Source organism: Triturus cristatus, chromosome 8, assembly GCF_964204655.1.
Source record: "Triturus cristatus chromosome 8, aTriCri1.1, whole genome shotgun sequence".
Taxonomy (NCBI): Eukaryota; Metazoa; Chordata; class Amphibia; order Caudata; family Salamandridae; genus Triturus; species Triturus cristatus.
The window spans coordinates 1,541,463,499-1,541,490,945 of NC_140591.1; the positions used below are offsets into that span (position 1 = coordinate 1,541,463,499).

At 49.3% G+C, this 27,447-nt stretch overlaps 1 protein-coding gene across 3 annotated transcripts in view; it reads right to left on the reverse strand.

Annotated features, from left to right (window-relative positions):
• INPPL1 (inositol polyphosphate phosphatase like 1) overlaps positions 1-27,447 on the reverse strand; it is a 1,340,026-nt gene that overhangs the window by 716,244 nt on the left and 596,335 nt on the right. For all 3 annotated transcript variants that reach the window (XM_085623407.1, XM_085623409.1, XM_085623408.1), the window contains one exon: positions 17,777-17,927. In XM_085623407.1, the coding sequence (XP_085479533.1) occupies positions 17,777-17,927 (151 nt within the window). The remainder of the gene's footprint in view (positions 1-17,776; positions 17,928-27,447) is intronic.

Below are 27,447 nucleotides of genomic sequence, written 5' to 3' on the forward strand. Positions count from 1 at the left end.
CTGCGTCGTATCCAGAACCGCTCCGATGAAGAGGAGCTTCTAAGAGGGAACCAGGTGCGACTTCGGCACGTTGATTGAGAACCCCAGCAAATGCAGGAGGTCGGCCATAGTCTGGAGGTGGGAGACGACTGCCTGGGGCGAGCCCGCCTCCAACAACCAGTTGTCGAGACAGGGGAAGACCGGAACCCCTGATCTGCACAAATGAGCTGCGACCACCGCCATCACTTTCGTGAACACCCAAGGGGCACTGGTAAGGCCAAAGGGGAGCACAGTGAACTGAAAGTGCTCGTCGCCTACCATGAACAGCAGGTAACGTTGGTGGGCTGGCAGGATGGGGATATGAAAATAAGCATCCTGCAAGTCCAACGCTACCACCCAGTCTTGCGGGTCTAGGGCAGACAAGACCTGAGCAAGCGTGAGCATCTTGAACTTCTGCTTGCGGAGGAAGCGATTGACGTTCCGGAGGTCTAAGATAGGGCACAGACCTTTGTCGTCCTTTGGAACCAAGAAGTAGTGGGAGTAACAACCACGACCTACTTCTGGCGTCAGAACGCACTCGATCACGCCTTGGCCAAGAGGGCCGCAACTTCCTGCTGGAGAAGTGTCAAGTGATCCCCCGACATGCGTTGGTACTGAGGTGGCATGGCTGGAGGGGTAGACTCGAAGGGGACTATCTGCAGAACCCACCTGTCCGAAGTGATGGTGCTCCAGTGGAGAGGTGATGGCGAATCCTGCCGCCCACTGGCGTCTGGTGGGTCTGAAACACCGGACTAGGAAGGTTGTGAGGCGGTGGTGGCAGGGGCGGTGGTGGATTGACCCGCCTGCTGGCCTCGGGACCCACCGCAGCGGGCCCCACGACCGCAGCGGAGCTGAGACTGCGGCTGCGCTGGCCAGCGGCTCTGAAAGGAACGGGCTTGGGCACATCGACCCTGACCTCGAAAGGATTGAAAAGCAGACCCCGAGGGGGTGCGCGTGGTGGCAAGGCCTAAGGACTGGCCCGTAGGCCAAGAGTCCTTAAAGCGTTCCAGGGTGCTATCCGCCTTGTCACCAAAGAGGTGTGTGCCATCAAAGGGCATGTCCAACAAAGTGTTCTGGACATTCTCGGAGAAACCAGTAGTTCTGAGCCAAGCGTATGGGCGGAACGCCACCGTTGTGGAAAGTGCCCTGCCGAGGAAATCGGCCGTGTCAAGTCCACAACGGATAGTGAATTTAGCAGCATCTCTCCCTTCAGTAATGGCCTGAGAGAGCACCGCCCAAGCTTCCACAGAGCACTAAGGCAGCATCTGTGCCACGGTGTCCCACACAGAATGTGACTAGCGGCCCAACAGGCACGCAGTATTCACCGCTCGCAACCCGGAACTGGCAGAAGTGAAAATCTTTTCCACAAACTGCTCCAGTTTCTTAGATTCCTTGTCTGGAGGAGCAGAAGGGAATGCGCTCGGCGAGGCAGAAGCCTGGACAACCAGACTCTGAGGCGTTGGGTGTTGTGTGAGAAATCTGGGGTCGCCCGACGCTGGGCGATGGCGGCGTGCCTCACCCTTATCTACAGAAACCCCTGTGTTAGGTTTGTTCCAGGTGCTCAACAGGATGTCAGTAAGTGCATCGTTGAAGGGCAGCAGCGGCTCCGCGGAGGAGGACCCAGGCTGCAGCACCTCGGTCAGGAGATTGGTCCTGAGAGGCACAGAAGGGAGTTCGAGGTTAAGAGCCTCAGCCGCCCTACGCAATACCACTGAAAAAGTCCTAACCTCCTCCGTAGCCACGGAAGAAGGGGACAGTGTACCAGGGTGTGGAGAGAAATCCAGATTGCCTGGACCTTCCATATCACCACTCCACTCCGGGTCATCCTCGCACTGAGCTGCGAGAGGGTCCTCAGACCCTTCCCAGTACTCCCCTTCGTCCACGGGCTGTTGAAGAGGCCGGTAAGGACGAGGTGCCCGGGGAAATGGGATAAACTCCCCACCTGGAATGGGAATCGGGGGTAATAGATCAATCCAGGTCTGACGCAGTCCGGCGCCGGGCCCGGCACTGGAGGCAGCACCAAGGCTGGAGCCGGTGGCGCCGCAGGGTATCGTGCCGGCATAGCCGAGGCCAAAGACGGCAGCATGGGGGCAGAACCACCCCACGGGTCCACGGGGTCCGAAGGCGCTCCTATAGGGATCCGACGTGGGAAACAAACGGCACATGGCGACAGGAATACCTGTATTTCTTGCTGCGTCGCGTGCGGACTCTGGAAAGGTGGGTAAGGCGCAGGCAACGACGGAGGCTCCACCGAAGCCGCGGGGGAGTGACCACCCTCCCCCTCCACCGCGTCCCGCGACCGGTGAGGGGTAGATGAAGAGCGACGTCACTTCTTCGACTTTTTATGGCGCCTTGACTTACCTGTCCGACGAATGATGATGTTGGCTCCACGACTGGTCCCTCGACCTCCCACGGGAGCGGGACCTTGATCGAGAACCGATTGCCAGGCCTCCAACAACTTTTGAGAACGCTCCCGCAATGGCCATGGCCTGACATTCGGGGCACGCCTCGGGGTCATGGGCGTGCCCCAAGCAGAAGAGAGACACGTCATGCGGGTCCGCCACCGACATGTTCTGACAGCAGGCCCTACAGGACTTAAACTCGGGCATCCCTACTGCACCAGGAGTCGAGTACTCAACAAAACAAGAGAAACAAGTTCTCAAAAACCATGTTAAAGTAATAACTAGGAGAACCGCTCTTTCTCGGATCTGCGCTTGCTGGCGCGGAAAAAGAAAGAACTGACGTCAGCGCGTGTGGGCGCGTATAAGTAGCTCCGACAACTTCATCTCGGCGGCTACGACGCCAGCGACGTACGCAGAGCTGCACGACGACGCCTACAGACGCATAGGGGTACTGCTGACGAAAACTTCTGGATCCAGTCTGACGCCTGGAGATATTCTAAGGTAAGGAATCTATCACTAACGTGTCTCTTTCAGATACTATCCTTAAAGTGGCCACATCGGCCCACTGACCCATTCACTCTTCAGCAGGGCCACGGCCCAGACTACCATGTATTAAATACCGCTTGTTACACTTGTGCATCTTATCTTTCTACAGGTTGTTACCCTGACACAGTTTTCCGGTCCCCATCCCTCTCACTCACCCTCTGTTGAAGGCTACAGGGTCAAGTGGGTATCCCCACTCAACTCCCTGTTGGCCCCTTTAATTCCCCCGCACTTCCACCCTTTTTGTCAAGTCTCCACACTGTCCACATTATGGTGTTCAAGGAAAGAGGCCTGGGCCCCCTACTCATATTGCTCTCCCCGTATGAGTGGGAGTTCCTATTATGGCACACTGCGCACCTCCACATTGCCATGGGTTCCATGTACAACATAAATCTTCTGTCACTCAATGTCTGAGGTCTCAACTCCCCCAGCAAACATCTCTAGGTTTGGTGCTACCTTCTGCAGCAGGACCCTGATGTAATCTTCTTGCAAGAGACGCACCTGCTCAGGGCAGATTTCCGCCGCATGGCCCACCCCAGGTACCTCTGCCATACACTGCCAATAAAATATTGGGAGTTGTCATCCTCTTCAAAAGTGGGTTTCACTCGAAGTTAACCACAATCACTAGAGACTTGTGTAGGAGGTTCTTGATGCTAACTATCGAGAGAGGTAGGGACACACTGACTTTTCTCAACCTCTAAGCTCCTAACCATTCATAAGATGTATTCCTTCAAAAGGTGCTCGAAGACCAGTTAAGCCCTGCTAAGGAAGACCTCATAGTAGGGGGCAACTTTAACTTAGCGTGGAATCCTGACCTCGACAGGAACACAGCACATTTTCAGGGTACAGGACTGCTTAAGAAAGAGTTTGCGAATGCTGGACTAGTCGATGCCTGGCGCTACCTCCACTCGGACATGAGAGACTATTGCTTTTAGTCCCACGTATACCTTTCCTATTCCCTCATCGATTATCTGTTCCTTACCCACTCCCTCCTGAGGGGCCTGTAATCCGCCCGGATCCCTGATATCGCTATCTCCAATCACTCACATGTTGAGCGTACCTGGGCGCAGCACACTGGTGCGGCATGCGAACCTCCACACCGGCCCCTCCCACCCCACCTCCTGCGTTACCCACTAGATAGGGCCTCCATCAAAGACGCCATCACTAAATATTTTATTTTGGCTTGGCTTCCGAAGCAGCTTTGCACCCGCAGCATATATATTGCTACCCCGACCTGGATAGTTTTGGAGGTATGGGATAAGCTGTCAACTAGAAGGGCTCTGACAACGTTCCCCTCCCCAAATACCCCCATAGCACGCAACCCCAACTTCTCAACTGCACTTCCCCTGGGTTCCTTTACAGCCTGTGTCAGTGGCGAATGCAGAATCTTTTAGGACCTTTTTCAGGGACCGACTTTCAAACACTTAGAGCAATGCATAATTGAATATGGACTCCCCAACACAACACCAATATTTTCAACTGCGCCATTGGGCATTGCCCATCCCAATACTTTGGTGGTCATTCGCTCCCTCACACCCTTTGAAACCCGTGTCCTCAATTTCGATGGCACCTGAGGCCTTGTCTCTAAAATGTGTGCAGTACTGCAGCAGTCTCTCATCCTACCTAGCCATCCATATCAGATGAAATGTGAACTTGACAGCGCCCAGGACATCTAAAGGAAACAGTGGGAACTCCTGTGGCGAGAAATCCTATGTCCCCCAACAAGAAACTGCCTATAAAATCATGCTGCAATAGTACTACTCTCCCACCTGTTTGCAATCTAGCTACCCTGCAACTTCAAACTCTTATTGGAAGTGTGGAGCACAGACAGGAGACTTCCAACACATATGGTGGGCATGCCAGCATATTGGCATTTTTTGGACATAAATTTTTCCCACATAAAAAGCACCCTGGGCTACCAGATTCTGGCAGATTACTGCACAATTCTCCAGTATTGGATGTTTGATAGATTCACATGCTTGAATTATTTCCCGAAGGGGAAGTCCCATGGTACCATAATAAAGAAGTATGTATCACTAACATAGGCTATAATGGCAATTAAAAAAAGCCAGTTTAATAGCCTATCTATGTTTTTTCTAAAAAGTACTAAACTCAAACTATAACCAGTCAGGCAACAGCGCCCTCTAGAACACTCCCAACAGTCCCGCAGATTTTCTACCGCACGTCGTGTGAAGGGATTCTCCCTGAGCCCTGCTCAGTTCTTCAGCTATTACTTCTTTTTGGATCATCCAAGAATATATTTCATGTTTAATTTCTCTGACCCTGGCACTGATATGTCAGAGTAGCAGAAAACAAGGTAAAGAACTACAAAGTATGTCTACCCTTTTCCTCAAAAACTCTCATGTTCAGAGAGATGAGGCTATTATTGGGACTACAGTAACTTAAATCTGTCACTTCTGATGATGACAGTGAGGATTCCTTCACCTCACAGGAGAAGTCAAAGGGAGATGTTGCACCAAGGGTCTCCAGAAGGTGCGCAGAAAAGCCAAAAAAAGACTTACTATGAATCTTGATAAGGCACTTCTCACAGAGAGAGAAAACTGAAAAAAAACTAACTTCCTCAGAAGCAGACACCTCTCCAGCTCTGACACTACGAGGGAAATCTCAACCTGACACTGAGGTATCTACGGCAAAACCGCCGTCAAAATCATTGTTAACAATAACTATGACAACGTCAATGGCCACAACCATGTCGACTATCACTGCCTCACCTAGGACGGCCTCATCTACAAATGGCCTCATCTACAAATGGCATTGTCTATTACGGTCTCATCTATGACGGTCTTCAACGACAGCCTCATCTACGATGGTTGCCTACGACAGCCTCATCTTCGGATGGCCTCATCTACCAATAGCCTCATCTAAGAATGTCCTCATCTATGACGGTCTTCTATGACTGCCTCATCTATGACTGTTGTTTATGACAGCCTCGTTGACAGGGTCATCAATGACAGCCTCCTCTTCGAGGGTCGTCTACGACAGCCTTTTCTATGAATAGCCTCCTCTATGAATAGCCTCATCTACGATTGCTTTGTCTACGATGGCATCGTCTACGACGGTACTCAATGAAGGTCGTCTATGACGACAGCCTTGTCTACGAGAACCTGCATCATCTACAATGGCCTAGTCTGTGGTGGCCTCATCCATGACTGCATCCTCTACGACGGCCTCGTCTACAACAAAGGCCACGTCAACGACAAACATTGTCAACGTCAGCCTAGTCATCTACGTCCGCCTTGTCAACTACAATCTTGAAGACAATACAGACGAGGAAGGGTAAGTTACTTACCTGTAATCCTAGTTCTCTTCCAGGGGTATCCTCATCAAAGTCATAAGCACTGAATATTCCCGCCCATGTGCGGGGACCCCGGAAATAATAAAATCATATATGTAAAAAACATACATATATACAGCTCTGTATATGTATAAACATATATTATTTTTTCCCAAGCAAATGCAGCCCCTAAAAAAGAAGGCTAGGCAATGTATAAATACACATCCAATAATACATATAGGTATAATAAAACACCTAAATCTCTTTCTTTTTTTCTTTTTTTTTTTTTTTTAATGAGGTAAACACTCATGAGAAAGCAAAAAAGAGAAAACTGTGGGAAACACAGATCCACAACACATTGCTAGCCTGCAGGCTGCATTGCAATACAATACCATAGAGACTGAAAAGCCCTGTATAGGTAAAAACTGGCACCGTGCTTTTAAGGCAGCCCTGGCTTCCATATCCCATCATGCCTCAGGGGTGACAGTTAGGTCAGTTGTTCTTTGCGGGACCGTAGTCCTAAACACAAAGATATATCCTTTCCATAATGAATAATACACTTCTTCTCATTTGCCTGGGGAGGTGGGTGGGTTGCTTATGACTTTGATGAGGATACCCCTGGAAGAGAACTAGGATTACAGGTAAGTAACTTACCCTTCTCTTCCAGGGGATCCTCATCAATAGTCATAAGCACTGAATAGAGTAGCAAGCTCACCTTCCACCTGCAGGCAAATGAAAAAAAAAAAGATTGTACCACACATGGAGAAAGAAAATCATGAAAATGATTATGTATGGAACAGATTACTCAAGGAGGCTTGTCCTACTTGAGTGTCTGCTCTGGTGTCCGAATCCAGACAATAGTGTCTGGTAAAGGTGTGGACAGATCTCCAAGTGGCTGCCTTGCAGATCTCGGAGAGTGGGACATTATTGAGAAAAGGAGCGGTAGCCGCTTTTCCTCTTGTAGAATGCGCTCTAGGGCGCGTCCCCAATGGTTTCTGAGCCAGTTGGTAGGCCAATGTAATACTTGAAACAATCCACCTAGCAATGGAACGTTTGGAAGCAGCAAAGCCCATACGGACAACCCCGTAGTTCACAAACAGTTGATCAGATTACCTAACATTCTTAGTTCTATCTAGATAGAATTTTAGGACCCTTTTGACATCTAAAGAATGCAGCGCCCTCTCTGCCGGAGAGGAGGGGTTGGGAAAAAAGGTTGGCAAGGAGATGGCTTGGTTTACATGAAAGTCCGATACCACCTTAGGCAGGAATGAAGGATGAGTCCTCATCACTACCCTATTGAGATTAGGGGTGGGCGGAATTTGCGTAATTGCGTTACGCAAATCTCCGCGAAACGGTAAAAAATCTCCGCGAACACGCAGAAATTCCGCGAACACGCGGAATTGCTTGTTCGCGATGCTTTTTTCCTTTTCACAATTGCTGTTTGCATGCTCGGGGAGAAATATCTCGCGAACACGCATGTTGAGAACGCGAACAAGCAAAAATTTCGCGAAATCGCGGAAAGCAGACTTTTGAGCAATTTCGCGTTCTCCGCGGAACGCGAAATTACGCAAATTCCGCAAATTCCGCGAGCGGAACGGAATTTACCGCCCAGGCCTAATTGAGATGAAACGTAGTGTAGGGTTCTTTAGAACAGAAGGCCTGTATCTCACTGACCCTCCGTGCTGAAGTGATGGCTATTAAAAAGGCTGTCTTCCATGTGAGGTGTTGTAGGCTAGCCTTATGAATAGGCTCAAAGGGAGAACCCAATGAGCCTTGACAGAACCAAGTTTAACTCCCAGGAAGGAGAGGGAGGTCTAACAGGGGGATAGACTTTGAGACCTTGCAAGAAATCCTTCACCACCTGCAACTTAAAAAATGACTGCTGCGAAGGCGAACGCCTGTATGCTGTTATGGCTGCTAGGTGAACCTTTATGGATGAAAATTTCAACCCTGCTCTCGCTAAATGAAGAAGATAGGGCAAAATTACATCCTCCTGGCATTTTGTTGGATCATAATGATGCTGAGCACACCAAATGTAAAATCTTTTCCACTTACAAAAGTAGGAATGTCTTGTCGAAGGCCTCCTGGCTTCCTTAAGTATGGACATACACTCTTGAGGGAGGTTCAGATGTCCATACTGGAGGACTTCAGGAGCCATGCTCTTAAGCTCAGCGAGGGAAGGCTGGGATGGTAAATCTTCCCCTGCATCTTGGATAACAAGTCCGGCCTGCACGGCAGCCGTTTGTGGGGGCGGATCGACATGTGCAGGAGATCCGTGTACCACCACTGCCTCGGCCAGTCCGGTGCTATGAGGATCATCTTGGCAGATGAATTCTGCAGCTTGGTCACCACCTTGGGGATTAGTGGGAGAGGAGGAAAAGCGTACACAAATGTCATTGACCAATTGATCAAAAGGGCATTCCCTAGGGATACTGGTCGATGGTATCTTGAGGCGAAGCCTTGGCATTTTGTGTTGTGCTCGTTCGCGAAGAGGTCCACTTGCGGACGCCCCCATTCCCCGAAGATGTCTTCTAACACCTCGTCGTTTATTACCCAGTCCTCTGGTTCTTGAAAATGACGACTGAGTAAGTCCGCTTGCACGTTGAGTTCTCCTGGTAGGTGCACCGCTTTCAATGAGATGTTCCTTGCTAGGATCCAGTGCCACAGGGACTGAGCTTCCAGCGAGAGCGTCCTGGATCGAGTACCCCCCTGCTTGTTCAGGTAGTACATTGTGGTGGTATTGTCCGTCTGTACTAGAATGGTACTCGTCGTGATCGCAGGCAGGAACGCTTTGAGGGCTAGGTGGACTGCCCTGAGCTCCAGCATGTTGATGTGGTACAACTGCTCGCTGCTGGACCACCGTCCCTGAGTTTGCAGAGACCCGAAATGCGCACCCCAGCCTTGAAGGGATGCGTCCGTGATTAAGGTCTGAGTTGGGGGTTCTTGATGGAAGGGGATCCCCACTTGTAGATTCAGTGGCTTCAGCCACCACTTGACTGACTGCCTGGCCGCTGAGGAAAGGCAAACTTTTTCTTCCCACAGGGAGTTCCTTTGATCCCATTTGTCCTCGAGATCTTGCTGTAGAGGACGCATCCTTAGCCTGGCATTGGGCACTAGGAAAATGCAGGATGCCATGGCCCCTAGCAGAGATGAGATTTGTCTTGCCGACGACAGATTGTTGGATAGAATCTGCCTGCCTTTGAGGATAATGGATGACTGTCTTTCCTCCGAAGGAAACACTTTTCCTACTACGGAGTCTATAGTTGCACCCAGGTAGTGGATCCTCTGTGTTGGTGAAAAATTGGACTTTTTGGCATTCACTCTGAGACCCAACTTGCGACATAAATTCAGGCAAAGTGACAGCTGCGATCGAACACTCTGAGGCGATGGACCCTTTATTAGCCAGTCGTCTAGGTAGGGATAGACGAAGACTCCTGCGCGCCTCAGAGCAGCCGCTACTACTGCCACGCATTTTGTGAATACTCGAGGAGCTGACTTCAGGCCAAATGGAAGAACCTTGAACTGATAGTGAGAGTTCCCCCACCGCAAACCTGAGAAATTTCCGATGATTCCGTTGGATGGGAATATGGAAATATGCGTCCTGAAGGTCCAGCGAACACATCCAATCGCCCAACCGGAGAAGAGGATATATTTGGTGGAGCGCCAGCATGCAAAATTTTTCCTTTCTTATGTGTTTGTTCAGTATCCGTAGGTCCAAAATGGGTCTGAACTCTACCTTCGCACTCCTTTTTTGAATCAGAAAGTATCTGGAGTAAACTCCCTTTCCTCTTTGGTTTTTGGGTACTTTTTCTATTGCAGACTTGAGCAGAAGAGTCGCCACCTCTTCTCTGAGCTGCGTTAGATGCTGCGCCGAATGAACAGGCGGAATCGATGGAGGGTGGCTTCGGAAACGAAGCGAGTACCCATGCCGCAGTATATTCAGAACCCACTTGTCCTTTGTGATGGATTGCCACTCTGGAAGATGATGCGCAACACTTCCTCCCACCGGAGCGGTGGACAGCATTGGAGGAAGCGGTTCCTCATTGCTTCCCTGGAGCCTTGTTTCCAGCGTTTGACTGCCTGTTGTTACCGCGTCCCCTGGATGGTCTGCGGGACTGGTACTGCTGTTTCTTTTGACCTTGCTGGTCCTGGTTCTTCTGCCACTGAGGGGTTTGAACCCTCTGCTGGTAGTTACGCCTGTCATTTCCCCTGCGGCGTCGAAACTCTTTCCTCTTTTCAAGCCCCACGGCTTTCATGGTCTCCAGTTCTGCTTTCATACGGGCCATTTCTTCATCTGCATGAGACCCAAAAAGTGAACTGCCCGAGAAAGGCAGATTTAGTATTCTTGCCTGCGCTTCCGGCTTCAAGGCCGTCAATCTGAGCCAAGATGATCTTCTGGCTGTGATGCCATGGGCATATGAATGCGCTGCTAGTGTTGCCCCATCTGCCGCTGCACTTATGACCTGGTTAGAAACCAGACTTCCCTCGTGCAAAATTTCTTCAATGTCCCGTCTATCCTCTGATGGAACTTTTTCAATGAACCTCTGGAGAGAGTCCCACAAAGATCTATCATAGCGCCCCAGAAGTGCTGAGGCGCTGGCCACCTTCAGGCTAGAAGATGCCGAACTGCAAACTCTCCTCCCCAAAGAGTCTTGCGTCTTACTGTCTTTATCTGGGGGCACCGTTGAAGACCCCGCTACTGCATGCGTCTTTCTGGCAGCAGCGGTGATGACAGAATCCGGAGGAGGATCTGATCTTAGGAACAGAGGATCTTCCGGAGCCGGACAGTACTTTTTTAGAATTCGCGCCGGTGCAGATTTGGTGGTCGCTGGCGTGAGAAAAATATCCATTACTGGTTGTAGCAAACCAGGGACTAACGGCAACAGTGGGCGTGACACTGCTCGTTCATGAAGAGTTTCAAAGATTATGGAGGAGGTGATCTCCTGAACCGGCATAGGGATATTTAATTTTGTAGCTCCTCTACACAACACTTCCTGAAAAGTAGAGATATCATCCACCGGAGATACCCTGGAGGGTGGTGTCTCCGAGAGTGTTGGCGAATAATCCCTTCTGGATGATCTAGATGACGGGGAGGAAGAAGGGGTCCTACGGCGCCTTTTCTCCGATCTGGTCGACTCTCTCCTGTGGGAGGAGGATCTGGATCGCCTCCTTGGTGTTCGAGAGCGACGTCGAGAATCTCTTCCCCGAGAACGTGATCTGACCGGTCTCGCTGGGAAGTCCATGTCTCTTAACCTTGTTAGTGAGGCCTTGACTGCGTAAGACATAGCCGAGTCCTGTGGTATCTCTCTTGCGGGACTTTGAGGTATAGCATGTCCCTCTTCCAGCGGATTATTTTCTCTTGCAGGCACTGGAGATTGATTCACAATTTCCGGTGACTCGGACCTTGAACTCGAGCCCTCTGATCCTGAAGGCGAGATCGATATAAGACGTGGTGAATCATGTTCCGAAGTTGTATATATCAGTCTATGAGGGGATTTGCGCCTTGAGACTGGCCGGATCGTAAGGCGAACATGCGACACCTCCTGATGAACCTCTGCAGAGGGCCGCCTCTACGGCGATAGGCCTATCACCGGAGACCTGGGACTTGACTCCTCGAGGATCAATGGAGATTTTTCTTGCCTCGACGTCGAGAACCTCGTCGTCGACGGAGGACTTGGTCTGAACGGAGGTCTAGACCCCGACGGGGAATCTCGCCTCGACGTTATGGACTTCTCCAAAGCCTTGGAGACCTGTGAGGACGGAGGCACCTGCCTCGACGTCGACTCCGACGGAGGCGCCTGCCTCGACGTCGAATGCTCCGACGACGAATGCCTCGACGTCGCCATTCTCTTCGCCGACGATCGATCTTTCCTCGACGGCGAACTTGGTCTTGACGGTGATCTTGGTCTCGACGTCGATGTAGACTTCGGAGTCGAACGCCTACGAACCTCTTGTGACGTCGACTCTCTCACAGTCCTCGGCGTCGAATGATGTTCCTTCGACGTCGAACGATGTCTCTGTTTCGACGTCGATCGATCTTCCTTTGACGTCGAAAGATGCCTTTTAGACGTAGACCTGTGACGCCGATCCTTCGACGCCGATCTCTTAGACGTCGAAGTCGTCGACGACAAACGCATCCGCTTCGTCGCTGTATCTAAAGTCGACGACGATTTTCTTTTTGCAGCATGACTACCCCTGGACTCCTCACCTCTCAGCGACGCTCCCGCCGCTGGAGTCTTCGACGCCGAGCCCGACGCCGATGGGGAGCAAACAGGGACCAGCTGCCTCGACGTCGACCGTTCTGACAAGCCGTAGAGTCTAATCCTCTCTCTCTCCTTTAAAGTCCTTTTTGAAAGGTCTTTACAATGATGACATGTTGCTGGAGAGTGAGAATCCGGCAGGCAGACAAACAATACACACGTCATGTGTGTCTGAAGAGGCCTTCTTTTTTCCACAAGAAGGTCATGGAATAAATAAAGAAGGCATATTTCTGACAAAAAATAGCAGAAAATCAGTCAGAAAAATACAGGATACTGACTTCTTCTCAGATATTAATAAGAGGAAGTTCAAAAAATTACTAAAATGCAAATAATTCTTGACTAGAAAGTCAAAAAGAAGAGAGCTGAATTCCAGGGTCCTGACTGAAGGAGCCGGAAAGAACAACTGACCTAACTGTCACCCCTGAGGCATGATGGGATATGGAAGCCAGGGCTGCCTTAAAGGCACGGTGCCAGTTTTTACCTATACAGGGCTTTTCAGTCTCTATGGTATTGTATTGCAATGCAGCCTGCAGGCTAGCAATGTGTTGTGGATCTGTGTTTCCCACAGTTTTCTCTTTTTTGCTTTCTCATGAGTGTTTACCTCATTAAAAAAAAAAAAAAAGAAAAAAAAAAAAAAGATTTAGTTGTTTTATTATACCTATATGTATTATTGGATGTGTATTTATACAGTGCCTAGCCTTCTTTTTTAGGGGCTGCATTTGCTTGGGAAAAAATAATATATGTTTATACATATACAGAGTTGTATATATGTATGTTTTTTTACATATATGATTTTATTATTTCCGGGGTCCCCGCACATGGGCGGGAATATTCAGTGCTTATGACTATTGATGAGGATCCCCTGGAAGAGAAAGCACCATAGTCGTCAATAAGAACAAAAGAGACACAATCCAGAAAAAAATAATGCCAAGAATTAAGGGGACTAATATGAGCATATCTACAACAGTCAGCAATATATGGATAGGCAATAAGTGAAGCAATATAACTACTTCTCTCCGCCTCCAACATCAGAACATGGGTCTGGTTCATGTAGTACTAGACCTACAGGGCATGTTACAGAATTACTACAAACACTTCCCAAGCCTGCAAGCTCACATTGTGTCCAATAAGTCAGCATCCTCCGATGTTCCTGCCACTCAAAGAACGATCCCAGTGTCAAATATTACCATGCTTCCCGGGAATTACCCATTCACATCTGGTGATGATAGAGACAAAGCCCACAACTGGTGGCTTCCCCATCAGATGATTTTTGGTGGTTTCCATACTCCTAGGGAACGAGTGGCCAAACGCTTCCAACTTTCTATAGTAAATAACCATCAGTTTGTTTTCTTTATGATTTTAAATAGAAAAGCTGTGAGACCTATTCCACATGTTGAAATATCAGGAAGGAATAACAATCATGGAAAACCCTGTCACTCATAACCCTGCCCTAACTCGCAAGGAGATGTTCTCAACTATGCCCAGTGCTACTGTACAGGCTGCCAATTCACTGGCAATACGAGGCAGGTATAACCACCAGATGAGGTCAGACATTGCCACATATATATATAAGGGCAGAAACAAAAATGATTCTGGGGGGGATGGGTAAAACGTCTCCATCAGAAAACATAGATTGCGCTATAGACACAGCTTCAATAGGTTTCCCACAACTGGCAGGGTCAGTGGTCCTTAGACACCATGGTTGGTTCAAGGCCTCAACATTAAGAACCTGAGGTGCAAATATATCTAATATTTTTAACTCACCATGGCGGCGCTCAGTTTGGCAAACACGTCGACGACGCCTTGCAAGCAGTCAAGGCTGACTGACACCGCAAGATCTTTTGGCACATTACAATTTCCATAAAAGCACCCTTTAAAGGGATCTGTGAAAGACACTTATCCGTATCAAGGAGGATACTAGAGACATCAGACTCATCAATAACTCTTACGTTAGGTTACCTACAGTGGCAACGTTCTGGTACTGCTTACGCTATTCTGGGGGAGAAACAATTCTAAAATGTTGTCATCTATGGCGGAAAAAAGGATCGGCCAAATAAGTACTGGATTTCATCACATATTGTCAGGCGTTAGAGTTCACCCAGAGTCTGCCAACCACTCAAAACGAGGGTGCCCTTCTCAACTCCATCTGCTTCAGAAGGGATTGCTAGCTACACTAACCAAAGGTTCAATAGAGAAAGATACATATTCTCAGCAAGGAACGAGCTTCTATTCTCGTTTTCTTTCCCTCATTGGGGAAAATTAAAAATGATCATAAAAGAATAAATACATACGCATCCCAATTTCATAAAATAGCATCACTAAAATCCAATCATATTAACACATTAATATCCACTTTATCCTTAGTTCGCCCACGGTGGGAGCCACCTGTTTCGTATACAGATACCTTTCAGCCAAACCAAATAAATGGTGTTCCAGGGCAGAACAGTCTGCCACATGCCCTCCTTAAATCAAATATTACAAATTAGGCAGACTACTTAACTCCACAGTACAGTGACAGTGCTACACACAATACAATTCCAGACTCGAGGCAAGGTACAATCATTCACCAGATATACAAAGGCAGTAGTAAAAGAGATCCATCTAATTATTGCCTGATAGCCCTATTGGATATTTAGTCTAAGAACTATACGGGGCTGTTACTTCAAGATCTGAATGACTGGGTAGAGGATCAGCAGAAACTACCATGCAATCAGACTGGTTTTCGCCCAGGCATGGGTATCCTGTCCAATCTGCCTGCCTTAGACATGATAAAAAAAGAGCCCTGAAAGCCAAAATTCCTTTCCATGCCTGTTCCATGGATTTAAAGGCAGCTTTCAACCCAGTCAATAGGACAAATTTGTGGTTTAAGCTAGCAGACTGGGGCAATCCCACAACTTCATATTGACACAAGGATTCAGATTAAAATTGGAGTTGGAACAAGCATCTTGCGCAAGATCCACTTCACAACAGGACTCAAACAAGGCTGTATGCTCACCCCAACCTTGTTTTAACATCTTTATGGCGGACCTCACAGCTGCATTGGACTCAATCCATGCACACGCGCCCAAAATAGAGGGAAAAACATTAACAAGCATGCTATATGCAGATGATATTGTTCTTCTCAGTAGAACCAAGGTGGGTTTCCAAAGACTGCTGCATGTACTAAGCAACTACACTTGAATCAACAAGTTTGAAATCAATCACAATAAAAAAGTGTTGACATTTACCACAAGCCCTAGGAGGCTTTGACTGTGGTTTATAAAGACCCATAAATGAACACAATTAAAAGAGTACAAGTATCCAGGGGTCATAATAGGTACAAAAGGGACTTTTCTTGGACACAGTGGCTCAAATGAAACCTAAAGCAGAGACACTCTTATCAGCCTGTGTGTTACTTCAGAAAAGATTGAGAGGTGATTATATAGACAGCCGTTAACACAAAACTCATCCCCACTATAGTATATGGTTGTGAAGCGCTTTGTGGTTGCGAAACAGAGTGTTTGGAAGTGCTTAATTTAAACACCTATAGGAAGCACTTTCTCCTACCATGAAGTGTTTCTCCAGCTTAAATAAGGTTGGAATTCAGCCTACTAAACCAACCAAATGCAAGACAAAGCGCCTTTATCACATTCTGTTATAAATTTAGAGCTGCCAAGGGTGACTCGTTAAATCAAATGTTCTGGACGGAACTATCTACTGGTACCAGGTTCAACCATTTCAGAGACTATCTATTGATTAGAATAAATAACTTCAAAATGAATGAGCTGTAGAAGCTGCCAATGTCCTTTCAAATTTTTAAGAAATTGGTAAACAGAAATAGGCATGGGTTGTCACTTCAGGCAGATAAAAATTTCTTTTCAAAGCAACCGCATTCATGATTTATCATACAATCTCATAAATCCCTAGCGCAACTTGGCTCCTGTTATTCTGTCAATACGAAAATGAAATTAACGCGTCTGCATCTAGGTGATTTCCCACCTCTGGACGTAAGCCCCAAATGGCTAGTTTAAACAAAAAAACAACGATTCTAAATGGTGCAAGCAAGTCCCAAGTCCCCCACACAATCTTTATTTTTGTTTGGAGGGGGTCGGGGGGTTTTACATAGCGCAAACTCCACCCGAAGGTATCAGATCGCTTTACATGAGCACCAGTTGCATTACAGATGGACAAATTATTATTATTGTTTTTGTTCTGCACGGGAAGAGTAAGTGATTTGCCCAGAATCACAGGATGTTGAGCATCGCTGCCGAGGCTCGAATCCGGTTCCCCAGCTTTGAGGTTGACTGCTCGAGCCATTGGACCACATACTCTCCACTGTCGCTCACGAACTCCTGCTTGAGCATTGACAATTTTTGCAACATACCTTAAAGAATCCTGGAGAGTGCATATGCCGGCAATCAGTTATAGCATCTTTTAATGGAGAAAATATAAGACTTAATGTGCAAATAACCAGGTTTTTGTAACAGGCTTATAAAAAGCTCAAACAAACTTGACATTGGCGCATGCTGCACGACATGAAATCACTGTTTTAAACTGCTTGCATATTTTATGTACAGACCTAGTTCCAGACGTCCATAAAATGTATAATTCAGATTGGAAAAAAACGGGAACAGGCGTAACATTACAATACATGTATTTTCTTTTTACCTTGCTTCACAGTTCAAAATTGTGTTTTTCCCCCAAGGTGATACTTTTTATGGACACTGCACTTTACATAATTTTGTGATTTTTTTTTAATTATGTTCTTAATGTGATTTTAATGCAATGGTTTTAATTAAGTATTCATGAAATAAATAAAATATAAGATTTTATATTTGATCTATTTCCCTTCCCTCCTCAAGGGCTGGCACTAGCGAGTATGAAGTCTGATGCAATGAGTGCCACTAGACGGAGTGCTATGGGCTGGGGGAGGGGTATGCTGTAAATATTAATAGGCCATCAGTTACTTTACATACATCACGTGTGTTAACTACATAGAAAAAATAAGAGTTTAAGCTTATATCTTCTTTACAGATCTTGGAAAGCTTGGTGGTTGTAATATAATTTAATAAGGTTTCATTTAGGGGACCAACACTCTTAATGATGACCCCCCTCAGCCTCCCAGAGTTCAGAGAAGCAATTGTGTTCAGTGACGTGGGGCGTGATTCTCATGAAATCATCAAGATTAGCCTATGAAATAACAGAAGACTAACAAAAGCCCTGAAGCAAGTGTCAAATGAAGCAGGAGATGCAAGTCCATCAAGCACATGCATTCTTACTCTTATCATGAGTGAAGGTGTTCCAGTCTTCTTGGGAATCTTTCTGCTTCTTCATCACCACCAGCTTCCCACCCTCTACATCCACACTCAGTGTGTATTTCATAGTTTTCCGTATCTTAGTGAGATCTGCCAAGTTCATGTCCAGTTTCACCTGATTAAATAAAGAAGAGACAATATAGTAGCCCAAAGACATCTGAAGAGACAGAGGGTGTGAAGAAGGGTACACAGGCTGCAGTCGTTGGCTAGCAAAAGACAAACTTAAGGTTTGGAGTAAGTCCAGCTATCTCATCAAGCAGGAGGGGACACCTTACCAGACTGAGTGAACAGTACCTTACCTGTAGTTGTCATCTACTGGATTTAATTGAAACCTACCCAAAACGGTCTTTACTTTCCACAGTGTATGATAAGCACAGCTCAATATCGCAGAAACAGAAGGACCTTGATGTAGCTAGCTAATATTTTGTAAGACGACACATATTCTCTTATTCAAAGAGTCCTGTTAAGACAGCAAAGCAAGTGAAGTTGTCACCATCATCTTAGTCAGCCCTTGGTGGAGATGGCTGAAGCAAGCAGCCTTGAAGAGAAACCCATGACAGCAATGGAGTCTCTGCAGAGGGCTAACAATCATGAAATGTGCACTGTGTGCCCAGTGTAGGCACTGGACTAAGGCTTGTAAATGCAAGACTCTGAAGCCTGGGCAATCAAACACTGCATGGGATCTACATCAACTCAAGGTCCAGATTGGTAGTACATCACGACAATACAAAAACTAACCTGCTCAAGTTTAATACTCACATTCTGCATGACAACCCTTGCACTTCTAGAGCCCCATTTTTTTTCTTCACCCATTCACTTAGGTGCCCAAGCCATTGCCACTAAATGCTTTACCAGGAGGAGAAGCCACCGCTTTTAAAAAAAAATAATGTTCTTTACTAGTTTGAAGCAGGTAATAAGATATCACACCACTTTCTTGTACATTTTATCAATAAAGCAGTACATCTTCACATAGTACAGTTCTTCGTCATTCAATTTCAGTAAAAGACCATTTTGGATTTATCCCATCAGGGGCCCTTCACCCTTATGGACCAGGGACTGCAACGACAACAGTGGGGGCGGAACATGAGCTCCCCGTGTATACATTCCATTTGTTCCACACCTTTTCCCACTTCACGGGTCACCCTCTACTCTCATAGACTGTTTTCTCTGCTACCATACACCAATCCATGCCCCTCTTCCAGTCCAGGAGGGTTGGTGTAGCTTCCGCCACCCAAAGAAGGAGTAGTTTCTTTTCTGTAACTCCAGTTCTGTAGTAGGGGTATCTCTGTTATAGTCATAATCTAGTGAATAGTCCCGCCCATGTGCGGGGACCCCGGAGCAATAAAAATAATCTCTTATATTGTCAAGCCATGCAGACCTGCATCTACACTTGAGAGATAATTTCAAAGACAGATAATGCAGCCTATATCCACAGGTTACACTGTCCAGTACTTCAACTAGAAAATTCCACCATCATCCACAAACAACACTGCCTGCCCAGCTTTTTCCACAGAGAAAAAACCTGCCTCTACCAGCAAAAGCCTCTGGAATGATAGAGAGGGAGGAATGGACAGACAAGCCCCATAGGCTGCCATTATGTGGCTCAGAACAGGATACTGTGCCTTTAAGAAAACTTGCCAGAACTTTTCCAGTATCCCAGAATGCACAGCAGGTCTCTTTTACTTTGTTCTTTTTGAAGGCGTAGCACGCCAGACCTGTAGCATTCCTTACATTAACATTTATCTCTCCACCGGGGAGGAGGGCGGGCGCTTAGGACTATAACAGAGATACCCCTACTACACAACTGGAGTTACAGAAAATAAACTACTCCTTCTGTAGTAGGGGATCTCTGTGTATAGTCATAATCTAGTGAATATAATGGCAAGCCCATCCCCACACCAAAACGGCGGTGGAGAAGACTACAAAATAATACCACTACTGTGCGAACAAATTTCGCAGCGAAGCCTGCCCAACCTGAGCATCTGCCCTGGCATCCGTGTCCAGACAGTAATGCTCAGCAAAGGTATGGACCGACATCCAAGTGGCCGCCTTGCAGATTTCTGCAATCGGAACATTACGCAGCAAAGCAGTCGTGGCAGCTTTGCCCCTGGTGGAATGAGCCTTAGGTTTACCCCCCAAGGTCTTATTAGCCTTTTGGTAACACAATTGTATACAGGACACAATCCACCGAGAGATGGACTGTTTGGAGGTAGCAAGACCGGTCCTGACTGATCCATAATTGATAAACAATTGGTCTGACCTACGAATATCTTTGGTCTTATCAAGATAAAACTTCAACACCCTCCTAACGTCCAGGGAATGTAGAGACCTTTCCGCTGGAGAAGAGGGATTCTGAAAATACGTAGGTAAAGTTATGGTCTGGTTGACATGAAAATCAGATATAACCTTAGGAAGAAATTTAGGGTGAGTACGCATAACAACCTTAGCAGCATGAAATACCGTATAAGGTTCTTGGCAACACAACGCCTGAAGTTCACTCACCCTGCGGGCCGATGTAATGGCCACTAGGAACGCTGCCTTCCAAGACAGGTGCTGCAACAAAGCCTCGTGAATAGGCTCAAAAGGCTCCTTCATCAATCTGGACAGCACCACATTCAATTCCCATGAAGGCGAAGGAAGTCTGACAGGAGGGAACACTTTCTTCAAGCCTTCCAAAAAATCCTTGATCACAGGGATCTGAAAAAAGGAAGTCTGTGAAGGGCATTTCCTGTAAGCAGTCAAAGCAGCTAGATGAACCTTAATGGAATGGAAATTAAGGCCAGACTGCGCCAAATGCAAAAGGTACGGAAGGATGACATCTTCCTTACATGGCGTCGGGTCAAAGTTCTTGGACTTGCACCAGATGCAGAATCTCTTCCACTTGTAAGCATAGGACGTCCTAGTGGAAGGTCGCTTAGCCTCCTTCAGTATATCCATACAATCTGCTGGTAGATTCAAATATCCATATTGCACTATCTCAGGAGCCATGCCGCCAAACTCAAAGACGAGAGGTTGGGGTGCACCAACTGCCCCCCGAACTTCGTGAGAAGGTCCGGCCTGCACGGCAGCCGTATGTGAGGAAGGAGAGACCGGTGAAGCAGGTCCATGAACCACCACTGTCTGGGCCATTCCGGGCCAATCAGGATCATCCGCGCCCCGGACTGGGACAGCTTGATGAGCACCGCCGGAATCAGGGGAATGGGTGGAAAAGCATACAGAAAGCTGTTCGACCAGTCGATCCATAGCGCATTCCCCAGCGTCCCCCGCTGGTAGTACCTGGATGCGAAGTCTCGGCATTTGCTGTTTTCGGCGGTGGCGAACAGATCTACATCTGGAGTCCCCCACCTTGCGAAGACGTCCCCTAGTACTTCGTCGTTTATGATCCATTCGTGGTTTTCCTGAATCAGTCTGCTCAGCGCGTCCGCCTGAACATTCTGCACACCTGGCAGATGCGTGGCCGTAATAGTCAATCCTCGGGCCAGAAGCCAGTGCCAGATCGACTGCGCCTCCTGCGACAGAGTGCGTGATCTCGACCCCCCCTGCTTGTTGAGGTAATACATCGTGGTTGTATTGTCCGTCTGTACCAGCAGCGAGTTGGTCTGGAAGGACGGATGGAAGGCCTTCAATGCCAAGTAAACGGTTCTGAGTTCCAAGAAATTGATGTGGTACGTCGCCTCCAACGGGGACCACCTTCCTTGTATCTGTAAGTCTCCGGAATGCGCTCTCCAGCCTTGGAGAGACGCATCCGTTGCGATCCTCTTCGTGGGAATGTCCTTGTGGAAGGGAACACCCCTGAGGAGATTTTCCGCCGAACACCACCACTTCAGCGACTGAAGAGCATTGAGAGACAGCCGTATCTTGTCGTCCCTGTAGGAAGGTGGATATCTGACTATGGTTACCCCCAACTTTTTGCCTAGTGTCTAGCTGGTTTTCGACTTAGTTGGCCTGAGATCCTGATATTCTGGGTCTCAGGCTGTCTGCGCTCTCTTTAAAATGGACTCCATTTACCCTAGGTACATACACAATTGGTAAGGATCACCTTATTGGACCCTGTACAGTGTACCCTAGGTACCCAGGGCATAGGTGTACCCTAGGCCTCCCAAGGGTTGCAGCATGTATTATGCCACCCCTGGTCTGGCCTTCCAATCAGACACAACTGGCTGATCACTCAGCTGGGGCAAGGTTGTGTAATCACCCCTTGCTAAGATATACTATACCTATATCTACCCTTAAAATAGACACATGTGTACCTATCAGCCACTCCTATGGCAGGCCTTAACAATCCTGGAGGCAGAGTGCTTGGTAACATGTGAGATGGTGCTCTAGCATGAGCTGAGCCTGTCTGCAGCTTTCGGAACCATGTCCTTATAGCTGTTCTATGATATAGCCTACCATATACTCTTAAAGTGCCTTATAATCTTAAACGGTTATGGTAACTATGGTTTGGCTTTATCAAAACATGTCGTGTAAGGTGTCTAACACTTTGGAATAATACCCCCATCCCATTTCTGGGGATGAGGATATTATCCCTCCCTTCTAGAGGGAGAGACATGTTAAAATTCTACTTTGCTGTTTAACTCTCACCAAAGCCTCAGCATCACAAAATGGATGCTGCTGCCACAGACACGAGTCTGACCTCCTGCTGCTGGGAGTGATCCCGGCAAGGGAGGCTTGGACAATAGGTTTCCTGCTTGGGGAGGTGCTAGCACCTCCCCAGACAGACTTTAGTGTATTGGGGCAGGGAGGGCTGAAAGGAATGAGACATGCCTGGGGCACACAAGGTGTCCCATGCATAGTCCAGTTCAAACCGGTGCTGGGGCACTCCAGCCCCAGTCCTGGCGCAAAACTGGACAAAGGGAAGGGGGTGTAACCACCCCCCTCCCAGGTCCCACCCATAAGGCGTGACCTAGCAGGCAACCCAGCTCCCCAGATTAGTATAAGTGTGGTAGCTGGGCCCCAGGAGATTAGATTATCCTGAACCTGCAACTTGAACAGAAACTCTGGACCTTCGACATTCGACGAAAGAAGAAGACTGAAGAATCTCCCTTGTGGCCAAGGAGTGGCTACCCTGTGCAAACAGGCACCATCAAGAGACTTACCCTTTGCTTTGCTGAAGTTCTACGAGGGACCGACTGCAGAGCCCGACCAGAGCCTTGACTTCCAGACTTCTCCGACCCTGATCCACATCCACAGCCGAGCTGAGATCCGTGGAGGCGACGAGAGACGTGGGACCGGCTACCTGGGAAAAGTGGCGAGTATCTTCCAGTGCAGCTTCTGAGGCACCCTCGAAGTTGTGCACCGGGGATTGAGAAGCCCCAACCCCAAGCCCCATCTGCACCGAAGATCAGCCCCCCACACTCCACGAGTCCTGCATGGGGCCCTTCTGCATTTTCCTGCTTGCCGCGTCTGTCCGGTTGCTTGCCCATTGGCTAGCGGCCTTTGCGACGACACACCTTTGAATCTTCACTGCTGGTTTGGCTCCTCCAGACTGGCTCCCGCTCCTCTACAAAAGAGAAGCACCCCAGACCTTCCTGGTCTGCACCAGAAGCAAGTCCTCCATTCTTCGTGGGTTCCGCTTGCCAAGGCTTGGTGAGTCCTAGTCCAACTTCGACGCCGCCGACAGCAAGAGCCTTCGTGGGACAGCTCGCCTCCTGGTCCTGGTCGTCCTCGACGTTTCCTGGTACACGTGGCTGCTGCGACAAGCTTCACCTCCTCACCTGCAATCTTCACGACATCGCCTAGTTCCTTCCTGGTTCCACGTGGTCACTGGCTAGTGACCCAGACTCTGTCCCTTCTGCTTGCAGGTATCCTCTCTTCTTGATCCCAGCCTTGGGATCCACCGGACACTCTTCACTGACTGCCTGTCAGCAACTTTCCTTCAGGCATCCATAGAAGTCCACGACGAAACCCGATGCAAGTTCACACCTATGCACCCGCAGCCCGTGGGCTAGGTAACTTGGGTACTTCGGTGCTCACAAGGGTATTGACTATCCTAGGGTCTAGTTTCCGAGTCTCGACTTTCTAGCTACTCCAGAAGTGTCCTAAAACTGCTTATTTCAGAACTGTACTATTTCTATCGATTATACGCATTACGCGGGAGTGTTTCCACTCTGCACCTGAATCCCGTGGGCCTCCCACTTCCTAACTGTTGGTAGTGTAGTGTAGCCCCAGCGATTCCCTAGGCCTAGGCCTATTCTATTTCCATGACAGTGGTCCTTATACCACTTCTTTAGTATATGGTTTGCGTGGTCCCTAGGGCCTAACTGTATTACTTACCTGTGTGACTTAATGTATGCTTAAATAAGACTGTGTTGTACTTACCTCGAATCTCATAAAGAGTGCTGAGGGTTTGACTAGAATAAATACACTTTATTTTATATATATATCTGTTGTGGTGTCCTTTCATTTGGTATTCAAGGGATTATATGTGGTATCACAGCTGGCTTCACATGCCATTCAGAGTTTAGCCTAAGACTGCTCTTGTCCATGCTACCACTAGAATAGCTGGTCTATAAGGTTGACTTTACAACCAATCACCATAAGGGTTGTTTGGACTGATATAAGGTGTACACTAGAACTAGTGACATCATACATCAGGCCAACTTCTCACAGTCCCAAAAACCTGTCCTCTGATCCCACTGATCCTCCAAGCACTCCTGCAGTGGTCTCATGTGCAGCCGTGTGTGAGGAGTGAGGAAGATACATGAGGCCATCGATCCCAGCAGCGAAGACACCTTCCTCACTGTCGTTGATGGGGCGGTCATAAGAGCCTGAGCCTTCCGAAGGAGTGATAACCGTCTCTCCTCCGAAGGAGACACGCTTGCTAACAGCGTATTGATGGAGGCCCCCAAGTACTGTATGCACTGGACTGGAGTCGGGACAGACTTGGACATGTTGACGTGCAACCCCAGCTTGTTCCAGAGAACGCACGTCTTCTGGAAGTGCGCTTGTGCTTCCGAAAAGGAGGCGGCCTTGATCAACCAATCGTCCAGGTACGAGTAGACAAACACCTTGTTCCTCCGCAGGTGTGCAGCTACCACCGCCATGCACTTCGAGAAGGTCCTGGGCGCAGACTTTAGCCCAAATGGCAGTACTGTGTATTGATAATGATTGGCGCCGACTTGGAATCGCAGAAACTTCCTGTGCTTCCGTGCAATGGGCACATGGAAGTACGCATCCTGTAGGTCTATGGCACAGAGCCAGTCTCCCCGTTGCAGCTGAGGGTAAATCTGATGCAACGATAGCATGCGGAATTTCTCTCTGCGAATCCATTTGTTTGCTTGCCGCAAATCCAGAATGGGCCTGAACTCGTTCTAGTCCTTCTTGCGAACCAGGAAGAACCGAGAGTACAGACCTCTTCCCCTTTGAGACAGAGGTACGTCTTCCACCGCCTTTTTCCTCAACAGGATGTCTGCCTCCGCCTGGAGCTCTCGCAGTTGATACTGTGAGCTGACCGGCGGAATCGCTGGAGGCGGGCTGATGAACCGAAGACTGTATCCATTGCAAACAATATTCAGCACCCACTTGTCCTGAGTAATTTTTCTCCACTCTGCCAGAAAAAATTGAACGCTTCCCCCCACTGGAGTGGGTAACGGTTGCAGGGGAAGTAAACGCTCAGGGCCGAGACCCAGCCGGGCCCTTGGTCGCTGTAGCGGACTGTTGGCCTCCTCTACCCTTCTGACACTTCTGGAAGGGTTTCCGGAACTGCTGCTGCTGTTGTTGCTGCTGTCCCAAGGCCTGCCCACGCCCTCTTCCTGCAGCCCCGAACCGTCTCTGGAACGGGCGCTTTTTCCTCTCAGGCTTCTCTAACCCGACAGCCGTCAGGGTCTCTGCCTCCGTCTTCATGCGGGCCATTTCGTCGTCCGCATGCTTGCCGAACAGGGTCTCCCCCGAGAAAGGCAGGTTGGCCACTCTTTGCTGTGCCTCCGGTTTGAGTGAGTTAAGGCGAAGCCAAGCATGACGCCGTTGGTTAATGCCCTGACAATATACATGTGCCGCTAAGAGAGACACATCCGCGCTGATAATCTGATTCGACACCAGCATCCCATCATGCAAAGTCTCTAGAAAGTCCTCCTTCTTGTCGCGAGGCAGCAGCTCCGCGTACTGCTGGAGAGACTCCCACAGGGCACGGTCGTAGCTCCCCAACAGAGCCCCGGCACTTGCCGCCTTCATGGTGGTAGAAGCCGTCCCACAGACCTTTCTGCCCGCCAAATCTAGCCAACGGCTATCCTTATCAGGCGGCACTGTCGAGGAAGGAGTGGTAGCATGCTGCTTCCTTGCCGCCGTCACAATGACCGGATCCATCCTCAGAAAGGTCGGGTCCGATTCCGGCGCCCGATACTTCTTCAGGAGCCTAGAGGGGGCCGGTTTTGTCACCGCCGGAGTGAGGAACAACTCCGTAGCGGGCTCCACCAATCCCGGCACTAGTGGCAGCAGGGGGCGAGACAGGTGCTTCTAGTGCAGCATCTCGAAGATCACGGACGTCGTAGGTGTTGGCACCGTCACCGTGATCCCTAGTTTGGCCGCACCCCTCAATAGCACCTCCTGGAAGGAGACTATATCGTCGACAGGCAATACTCCTGTCCTTGGCGAGTCCGACAGCGTCGGCGAGTAGTACCTGACAGACGATTGAGTGCGGGATCTGGCGCTGCGCCTCCTGCGGCGTCGCCCAGATGTCGACGATGCCCGTCCACGGCTCCGTGACCTTCCTCTCCGTCCGGAGCGGGAGCGCGATCTGCTTGGCTGCGGCCGCTTCAGAGTTCTCTTCGGCGGCGGCGGCGGATACCCAGGCAACGACACCGATCGTGGCGGGGCCACAGGTGGGCCCGACGGTGTGTGCGGCGGAATGTTATGAGGAGGAGGAGGAGGAGGAGGAGGAGGAGGAGGAGGTGGTGGTGGTGGTGGTGGTGTAGGAGTCCGCGGTGAAAGCTCCCTTGGCAAAGGAGGAAAGGGTGGCGACCTCGGCTTAGGGGGTGTATACACCACTGAGTACACCGAGCCCGGTGACTCCGTTCTCTCCCTTCGTGACCCCGAGGAACTCCCGGCATCAGGACTGCTCCTGCGTTGCCTCGGTGTCGATGAACGCCTCCTCGACGGCGAACGCCTCCTCGACGGCGAACGCCTCCTCGACGGCGAGCGCCTCCTCGACGGCGAGCGCCTCTCGACGGCGAGCGCCTCCTCGACGGCGAGCGCCTCCTCGACGGCGAGCGCCTGGGACAGGTCCTCGACGTCAGGGATCCCCTCGACGGTGACCGTCTCCTGTTCGCCGACGGCGAACGGCGACCTCGCCTTGACGGCGAGCGCCGACGCCGGAACTGCTCTCGACGCCGAGGACTCGACGGAGAAGTCGACGGCGTCGACGAAGATGCTGATGTCGTCGACGGCGGGCTGCTCAGCTCCCTCGACGTCGAGCGTCGATGCCGTTTTTTTCCCCAGAACCCTAGGGAGACGGTGAGCAGACTGCAGCCATCCCCCTCGACGCCGTAGTCGACGTCGACGGGGAACGGGAACGTTTGCTGGGCTTCCTGCCCCTGGGGAGCCCCCCAGGGGCCTCAGCATGGGCAGAATCAGCCCGTCCTGACCCACCTTGTGCCCTCAGCCTTCTGTCCTCCAGGCCTAGGAGCCTGATCTTCATC